Below are 10,189 nucleotides of genomic sequence, written 5' to 3' on the forward strand. Positions count from 1 at the left end.
CGACTCCGGTGCAGGGGAAGACAAGAATGTCTCCAATTAAGCGATTGAGGTGTTTTGTTGTTGGATGCAATAATGAACATAGCAGTCGTCATTTACTCCCGACATCTGAAGACACAGAGGATTAACATTACTTTAGTTTTTGAAAGGAATGCGCTGATCCCCGATCTGCCTAAATGCGTTTAAGTTCGCACTAATCATTCATGATCCAGCTTCATCGACAGAAGAAGTGAGTATAAGTGTTTTTTATGAATCTTTGCAAATCGCCTTTCCTAATATGTGCTAGTTAGCAAGTTTCGCGGTTGAAGTTTAAAGTCTAATCGTCACCCCAGGGAAGAGAGGGGCGGGGTCAGAAGAGCTCATTAGCATTTAAAGCAACACGGACTAGAACGGCGTGCTGAAAACAGAGCTGATTTTGACAGGGTAAAAAGGGTGTTTTTTACACTACCTTTGAGAAATTTTAACCAAAGTACGTTATAGACATTTCATTAAGACCCTAAAGAATCAACTTGTGGAAAATGGGCATCCGATAACCCCTTTAAGATGGACATTTTAACACTGCACAGCTGATTATGTTTGTCTTTCTCAGCTCTTTACTCTGAGCCCAGGTTAAGCATCCATGTAAACTCCTCTGCTTTGAAAGTGCAGTTTGAGACAGAAGGTTTTCCCAAACCTGAGGTGATCTGGCTGGGGGAACATGACCAGAACCTCATTTATCACCTGGAGATCCACGGCCAGACAGAAGATGGACTTTATTTCATAAAGAGCATCTGTGAGGCCCAGAAGCCAGTGATTAATATCACATTTACACTAAAGAACCATCTCCTGAACCAGAACCTGCAGAGACCAGTGGTTCTCAGCTATGGTAAATACCTTTATTTACTGTGTGCAAATGGTGTGTGTGAGAAACTGGCAGTTAGAGGCATGTCATTCATTACTTTATGCAATTAAGGTATTTATGACTTGTTGCAAGTGATTTGTTGCCATAAGCTTTTTTTTTTTGTTGCTATATAACAAAGAACTCCTTTGTCTGCTTTAGGCGAGATTTTAGACCTGTCTAACCGCAAATAATTATGGAAGGATAAGACAATGATTCAGTTGATAGACATAATTTTTTTCCTGTTATGAAACACTGATGTGAGTGACAGAGGTGGAAGCACATATTTGTACACTTTTTCATAATGTAGAAGAAATCAAAGGCAAATTAAATTGATCTAAGTTTTGAAGTATTTAAAGAGGCTTGGGTGTTGGTAACACAAGTTTGGGGTGTTATTTCGTGGTGCAGTTTCATCTTTCCTCTGCAGCACTGAAACTGACGCTGTTCATTATATTGTTAGTTATTTTGGCTGCACCCTTTTCAAAACCAGAAGGTAATTACTAGCAATTTAAAGCTGTTAAACTGAGAATGACTCTGTGTTTTTAGATGGTTTGACTGAATTAAACTCACTGTTATTTATTCAAGTATGAGAAGTTCCTGTATCAGCACTCCAATTAACCAATAATGTTTCTGGTGAGGTGTGTTTGAATGATGCGCCGCGCGCCTTCACGAGTTCACGGAGTGGATGGGGGAAATTATCTGGATAATATTTTCAGCGATTAACAACATAAATTCTGCTTTGGATCACACAAACCTACTGTATTCCGCCAGAGAGGACTGCGGGTGCAACGCATCGTCATTTGGATTACTTTTAGTGCTGCTTTTGACATTTTTGCAATAAATAAATTATTGTAATTGCATTTATCTGTCTGTCATGTTTTTCTTATACTGTACAGAAATGTTTAGGCTTATAGGTAGGAGTGGAATTAGCGACAATAAATATATTTTAATGCTATATTGTTACTAATAGTTGTATTTCGGTCATTTGCGTTTTATATCCTATATCGCTATAAAATGGGTAGGTTAAGGTTTGGGGCTAGGTTAAGGGGTCTAAAAATCTAAATTGCGTATTAATAAAATGATAAAAATGCATTGATATGAATATCTAAATGATGTAAAAGATACGTAAATATTTTTAAGTTTTTTAGCTAAAAATACGTAGCGATTTGTACGGTTTAAACGTTGAAATACGTCTAAATTGTACGTTTTAGCATGATTAAAAACGTACAAAAGTGTACGTTTTGTGCTTGTAAATGTTACGTATTAATACCTACGTATAAACATGAGACCAAGCTGAAACAACATAACTGTTGACTTTCATCATCTCTATAATAATTAAGGCATTTTGGAAAATGAACATGATCAAACATCTATTGTGGAGTGGACTCTGGGTCGGAGCAGACTATAGTTTCTTTCACTGATCTTAACAACTTGTCTCCCGTAGCTTCTTTGGATTGTGAAGTGATTCCAGATGCACACTGTAGAATCTCGGAGTAATGCTGCGGTCACACTACACGTGAGCATGTGACATTTCTACGGACCCTGCAACGTTCATGATATGAAGTGGCATTCTGCAGCATCATTTTAAAAAACTTGATTTTACCGCACAGCTGCAATCCTGCATATTTAAAGTTTGCATTCCTTTAACATGGTCACATGACTTAATGTGATGTGAATTCACCAAGCTTGACCTCCCACATTTGCATAATGTATGAATGAAAGTCAGTGGAACAAAAAGCGTAGTGTGACCATCACATAATTAGAAGGTCATCCTCTGTATTCAGACAAACAGTACTGTTTTTCACATGCTATATAGTAGTAAAGTAGGCATATTCAGATGCAGTATTGTAGTCTCGACTCACTACTAATGATGTGTCAGGAAATAAATCAGGGATTTTGATTAGGTAGAGAGTATTGTGGTGTGCCTCCAGGAAAAGGTTTGGGAAACACAGATAATTAGCAGCCCTGGGTTTTTCCTAAAACATAAATATATTTCAAGAAATGGCATTGTGTCTTAATTGAAATCATGGCAGCTCTTTTGCAGTTGGGGGAATTTTATTGCCAGATTATGATTGCAGCTTCTGTAGCCTCATTACTATCTGCAAACATTGTCCATCAGTGGAGAGGAGACACCTTCTTACATTTATACAGCACAAAGTATGTGCCGATAAAGTTGTTTGATAAGTTCGATAAGTTTGAGCTGATAAAAATTCTGACTAGCCCACCAGTATGTCAACAGGATCAGTGATATTAATAGTTAAGCAGTATTCAGTTTATTCAAAATATATTAGCCTGCATAATGATTGTTAGTTTTCCTCTGAGAGATTGTACATACTATATCCAGTATATAGTATATATCCAGGGTTTGAAAGCTTAAGACTTTTTTTTGTAATAATAAGTTTGAATGATTTTGTGCAAGCACTGTAACTTTTTATATGCTGTGATTATAATACTGGATTTAGATTTGGATCTGGACTTAACAGTTAATTTGACACTATCAAACAAATACCACATATTGAACCAAATTATCTTTTTCTGTTTCAGATGAGGACACCACAGACCATATGATCATAGTACTTGCTGTCCTCTCAGTGGTTTGCATTCTTCTGGTTATTGGCATCATTTGGTTAGCAGTGCAGAAGCAGAACAAACAGAGATCTTCCCTGTGATGAACCATGAGAGATAATGAATGGTGATGTAGCTGTTCCCAAATGCATGCATGCTTCGACTTGTGCTAAACATTACTGGCATTCATGAAATGATAACAGAGCACATGTTCATTAAACTGTTCTTGTGTAAACTGAAAATAATTGCAAAATGCGCTAATTTTACGCAAGAATTGATTACTAAATAATTTACACAGATGTCGACAAATGTCAGAGACCATAAGTGGGAGTCATATGGGTGTGTGCAAAAAGTAATTTCTCAATCTTTTTGCAGCTTATTTATTTATTGACCGCTGTGCAGTTTTAAAACATTTTATACATTTTTTTTAAATAATATTTTATATGGAATTTATTTTAAATATAACAATACCACCATGGATGTTTATTCTCACACTTTTAATTGTCAATGAAATATTTCATATATTAACTACTGCAGAACATAATCCTGTACTGTACAAGGTAAAATTTCTTCTTGTACATACCTTGACATAAGTAATACACTGATACATGTTTAAGTTTGTAATGGATATCTTAAACCGTAATAGAACTATGGAGACAATCAGATGAATGAATGATGCCTTTATATAGAGCTTTATTGTGTATTGCTGTACACCCAAAGCGCTTTACAATCATGGGGGGGGGGGTCTCTCCTTAACCACCACTAGTGTGCTGCATCCACCTGGATGATGCGACGGCAGCCACAGTACAACGGTGCCAGTGCGCTCACCACACTCCAGCTACAGGTGTGAGTGGAGAGGAGAGAGAGTCATAGAGTCAATCAAGTGGATGGGGATTATTAGGAGGCCATGATTGGCAAGAGCCAGTGGAGGGAATTTGGCCAGGACACCGGGGTTACACCCCTACTCTTTATGGGAAGTGCCATGGTATTTTTAATGACCACAGAGAGTCAGGACCTCGGTTTAACGTCTCATCCGAAAGATGGTGCTTTTTGACAGTATAGTGTCCCCGTCACTATACTGGGACATTAGGACCCACACAGACCACAGGGTGAGCACTCCCTGCCAGCCTCACTAACACCCCTTCCAGCAGCAACCTAGTTTTCCCAGGAGGTCTCCCATCCAGGTACTGACTAGGCTGAACCCTGCTTAGCTTCAGTGGGCAACCAGTCTTGGGCTGCAGGGTGATATGGCTGTGGTGAACTTTAGGCCATGCATACGTTCAAATACAATTACACACATTCTATGTGATGAACTCTGTCCGTAAACCATTTCAAAAATAGGTGTCATTCTAATTCTCTGTTCTCTTGTTTCGCATTAAATATAGGGAGGGGACTGCCATGTTGACAGCTTTGATGAATTTAACAATTTAAGCTTATCATCAAGGTGGACCATGGACCATAAATAATATGTGTCTACTTAAGGGTTTATAAGGTCAGCATATACATGCGTAATGTATGTGTGTTTGTATTTATATGTAAAAAGGTTATGGTCTTTTATGTTTCTCTTCCAGGCAGCTCAGTGAAAACAGTATTTGTAAGGAAAACAGACACACAGGAATAGAATTTCATGAGGGCATCAGATTATCATCACATTTATATCCTGGTAGTTCACTTTAAAAAAACTGCAATTCTGTCATCAGTTATGCATCTTCATGTCATTCCAAACCTGCATGACATACAGTACCTTCTTCTGTGGAACACAAAATATTATATATATTTAGAGTTTTCAACTGTTTTGTCCACACATTGAAAGTTAATGAAATCCAAAACAACACTGGACACCCCTGACTTTCACTGTATAGGCAATAATACAGTGATTGCAGTACTTCCATCTCATGTTTCCATCATCTGAAAATGAAAGACATTTGTTAGATGTTAGCTGTACATCAAAGCCTGTATCAGTCCTACATCATAACCATAATTATTGTTAAACTGGGTTTGATTTAACACTATATTGAGGTCAAGCTTGAAGCACATGTGCGAATCCTAATACCTGAGATCTACTGATAAACTTTGAAGACCCTGCAGAGACATGTAGGAAATTCAATAACATCATAAAAAGGCCCCAGTGAGCTTGGGTATTGAAAAGGTGCAGTCACCCTTGAGCATCAGAGAAATGAAAGTTTCTTTCATTTCATGAAACTCCTGAATATCCAGTTCAGTGGAAACTCTGTTCACACAGTGGTAGTGATACATTTCACAAACATGAATTGTTTATTCAGTCCATTCTTACAAAAAGGCCATAAAAACTAAGTGACCTGGGAAAAAATGTGTTGAATGTGTTTTTGTTTTTTTTTACTAAATGTAATCTCTGCAGTCAAATCAGTGACACATTGTAACTTGAATGATGGTGGTTACACAACAAATCTGTACAAACAAACTTTTTGAATCCAGCTAGTTGCATGACTTGCTTCAAACATCATTCAGAGTAACCTGATGCTGATGGCTATTTTTTCCCACACACTACATTTAGAGCAAATCACAATCCAGCATCCTTCTTTTAGCTTACCCATGCATTAATACAATGTACTGTAGCAATAATTTCACATAGTTGTTTATTAATCAAATAAAGCTGGTGTTAAATGACTATGGCCTTCGGTTTCATCTTTTTAAGACGGTCTTTGTCTTGGTTAAAAAACAAGGAACTGTTTGTTGTTGTTTTTTTTTAAAGTATCAAACAGTAAACACATTTCCTCCCATTTTATTTTGTTTGTCAACCTATGACATTATATACTTTTGTTTAAGTGGCAGTGTGGCATAAGGCTAAATAAACCAGTAAAAATTATTTTAAAATTATGGCCTTCGGTTTCATCTTTTTAAGACGGTCTTTGTCTTGGTTAAAAAACAAGGAACTGTTTGTTGTTGTTTTTTTTTTAAAGTATCAAACAGTAAACACATTTCCTCCCATTTTATTTTGTTTGTCAACCTATGACATTATATACTTTTGTTTAAGTGGCAGTGTGGCATAAGGCTAAATAAACCAGTAAAAATTATTTTAAAATGACTGTTTTATTATTTTCTTCTAAGGTGATCTGAAGCATGTTTTTTCCATTGGTATACAATGTGGACTGTTATTCTTATGACAACAAACATGACCTCATGCACACACTGCCTGCAGCAAATTCTGCAGGATTACAATGAATTCACAAACCCCTCAGATGTTTGAGTAATTTGATAATACTTCCAGCTGTTTTAGCTTTTTTAACTCATTTTACCATGTTTAAATCCTTTTATAGTCCAGGTGATATGTTCCCTTTTTCATAAAAGCATGAAACTTGGTATAATTATACAGTTTTCAAGAATACAATCATTTATTTCAGAGATATAAAAAATATAATATCAAGTAAGTGTATTTTTCCTTACCTCTCAGGCAGAGTCAGGTAGGCGGTAGTATGTTTCCAATACATTCTTGTTCTCTCTCAACAATTATCTAACATCACAACATAAACTGCGTCCTATCTGCGCCTCTGTCATTTTCTGTGGGTCTCTGGAGATGTCAGTCAGCTGTCAACAAGCTTCATTCTGGCCATTGCTTCTCAGTGTACTCTTAGTATTTTGGGCTTGACTGAGACCTGGATTAATCCAGAAGACTCCGCAACCCCTGCTGTTTTCTCTAACAACTTCCCTTTCTCTCACACCCCCCGTCAGGTTGGAAGGGTACTGGTCTTCTCATTTCTAATAATTGGAAATACTCAACCCACTCTTCCCTATGTAATAAATATTCTATTGAGTTTCATGCTATTATGGTAACAGCTCATGTTAAACTCCATGTTGTAATGATTTATCGCCTTCCTGGTAAACTGGGCACCTTTATAGAGAATCTGTATGGGCTGCTGTCCTCATTCTCTGTGGATGGCAGTCCACTTGTAGTCTTTGGTGACTTCGAAATCCATCTGGACAAGCCTTACACTGCAGACTTCCACTTCCACTCCTTGCTTCATTCGAGCAGTCTTTTGGGTGGCTCACCAATGTACTAGATTTCTCAAATACCAAAAATTAAGTAGGCTTGACCAAACTTTTTGTGGGGAGAATAATTTATTGAATATGGTAGTGTAGCAGTTCTTCAATAGCGATGTTAGCATGTCTTCCTTCAAACAATTTTACCCGTGTATGAATCCTAGCTTCTCCCAAAGTTCTGTCTGTGGGATATAATTTTATACCTGAAGACAAAAGGGCTAGAAACAACCGATACTGTTAGGATCTTCCCGCTGGAGATCCTGCACTCTACAAGACATTCCTGAGGAATGCTGTTCCTTTGTTATTCTAATTGAATGGACCATTTGGTTCACACCTTTATAGACACAGTTACATTATTTCTTTCACAGAATGACCAGTTGAACTTTAACCAATCAGGTTTCAGCAGCTTTTGACACTGTGAATCATCAGATTATCCTGTCTACCATCACCGGATCTGCACTCCACTGGTTTGAATCTTATCTCACAGGTAGGTCTTTCAGGGTTTCTTGGGGAGGAGAGGTATCCAAAGCACATCAACTGGTCACAGGGTTTACGCAGGGATCAGTTATTGGACCCCTCCTCTTCAACATATACACTACATCACTGGGACCCATTATACAAGCACATGGTTTCTCCTACTATTGCTATGCTAATGACACACAGCTCTATCATTCATTTCAACCAGACAATCCAATAGTAGCTGCATGGATCTCAGGCTGCCTGGCAAACATCTCGACATGGATGAAGAAACACCTGCAGCTCAACCTGGCAAAGACTGAGCATCTCTTTTCCCTGCCACTCCGACTCTACAGCATGATTTCATCATCCTGCTAGGTTTATCAAAAATTATTATTTGGTGACCAGCTGACCTTCAAGGACCATATTGTAAAGACAGCTCGATCATGCAGGTTCGCATTGCACAACATCAGGAGGATCAGGCCCTTCCAAACCTGGACTACAACTTCTTGTCCAGGCCCTTGTCATTTCTAGGCTGGACTATTGCAGTGCTCTTCTGGCTGAACTTCCATCATGCACAATCAAACCTCGACAAATGATTCAGAATGCAGCGGCACGACTGATCTTCAACGAGCCCAAAAGGCCCACTTCACTCCTCTCTTTATCTCCCTGCATTGGCTACCGGTTGCAGCTCGCATCAAGTTCAAGAGATTGATGTTTGTGTACAGAACAGCCACAGGCTCAGCACCCTCCTACTTCCTCCTCACTTTTACAAATCTACATCCCCTCCAGAAGCCTGAGATCTGTAAGTAAGTGATGCCTTGTGGTAGCATTTTCGTTCACTTTTCCTGGTTGGTGAAATGATCTTCCCACAATCGCAGTAATTAACAGAACACCCAACACGTTATCTGACAACAACACTAATTTAATCCCATACCCAACCCATTTGACATAAAAAACTGGGACCCGAACCGTACCTGCATTAAATCTCCTACATGAGGTAGACAAAACTCCTTTATTAAAACTTTTATTCAAATTGTGAATAGATTAAATACAGAAAGCAACCAAAGAGCGCTCCCTTTAATATAACCACTACAGCTGTCAATCAGTGGCAGCGTGATTGGCTACATTGCTCAGCGTGCCGCTAATCTCGCTTACATTACACTAATACACTATTCACTGTTACTTGCTTTAATGGCGGATGTGTGTCTACCTTTGAGTGCAGGTGAGGACACGTTTGAGCTGTATTCGGTGCAGCTCGAGCTGGAGGCTGTGGAGAAGCAGATCCGTGACCTGGTGGCGAAGCAGACCCAGCTGAGAGAGCGGAGAGCCGTGCTGGAAACATCCCAGGCTGACACTCACAAGTCCGAGGTAAGTATACAGTGCGCTGCTAACTCTCCCACCACCTCTACTCCGTGTGTTTCTCTGCACAGGCCCGGTGCACCCAGGACGCGATCTTCCCAGATGTCCTTCACCCCGGCGCCAGGACACCACGGACCCTGGGTGCACCCGCCACGGAAGACGCAAGCCAGGCCGGCCAGGCCCCGGGCGAACCGCTTCGCTCCCCTCCGCGAGACGGAACGCGACGCTGTGATCATCGGAGACTCCATCATCTGGCACGTCCGTTCTACGTTAGCTGAAGGTAAAGTGCACACTCACTGTTTCCCTGGCGCACATGTTCTCGATGTTTCTGCGCAGATACCCGCGATCCTGAAGGACGACGAGAGCACCGGAGCGGTCGTGCTTCACGCGGGGGCTAACAACACCAAGCTGCGGCAGACGGAGACACTGAAGAGGGACTTCAGGAGCCTGATCGAGACGGTGCGCCGCACATCGCCCGCGACGACGATCATCGTGTCAGGACCCCTTCCCACGTATCGACGAGGACACGAAAGGTTCAGTAGACTTTTTGCTTTAAATGAATGGTTATTGTCATGGTGTAAAGAACAGAAACTGCTCTTTGTTAATAATTGGAATCTTTTCTGGGAGCGTCCTAGGCTTTTTCGCGCTGATGGCCTGCACCCCAGCAGAGTCGGAGCGGAACTCATGTCGGACAACATCTCCAGGACGCTGCGCTCCATATGACTAGTAAGCCAATTCTCAAAAAACTGCCCTGATGACTTTTGTTCTACCCGCTTTAAATGATAGAAGTATTTGTGCTGTCCAATCTATAAAGACTGTGTCTGTTCCCCGAATAGTGAGGTCAAAATATAAATTTAATGCAGGATCTAAAAAAATCTGATCGTGATTAAACCAGAAAAATGTCAAATAAATGAA

The 10,189-nt window shown here is 39.8% G+C and overlaps 1 protein-coding gene across 4 annotated transcripts in view; it reads left to right on the plus strand.

The window, feature by feature from the left end:
* LOC107588565 (CD276 antigen) overlaps window positions 1–6,054 on the plus strand; it is a 13,698-nt gene extending 7,644 nt beyond the window's left edge. For 3 of the 4 annotated variants that reach the window (XM_016276698.1, XM_016276701.1, XM_016276700.1), the window contains one exon: window positions 3,419–3,828. In XM_016276698.1, coding sequence (XP_016132184.1) covers window positions 3,419–3,543 — 125 coding nt within the window. In that variant the 3' untranslated portion in view covers window positions 3,544–3,828. Of the gene's footprint in view, window positions 1–3,418; window positions 3,829–4,824 lie in introns of those variants that run through there. The other variant, XM_016276699.1, reaches the window with a different exon arrangement.
* Window positions 6,055–10,189: the final 4,135 nt, after the last annotated feature.

This window comes from Sinocyclocheilus grahami, unplaced genomic scaffold, assembly GCF_001515645.1.
Source record: "Sinocyclocheilus grahami isolate Dianchi unplaced genomic scaffold, SAMN03320097.WGS_v1.1 scaffold106.1, whole genome shotgun sequence".
In the NCBI taxonomy this organism is placed as follows: Eukaryota; Metazoa; Chordata; class Actinopteri; order Cypriniformes; family Cyprinidae; genus Sinocyclocheilus; species Sinocyclocheilus grahami.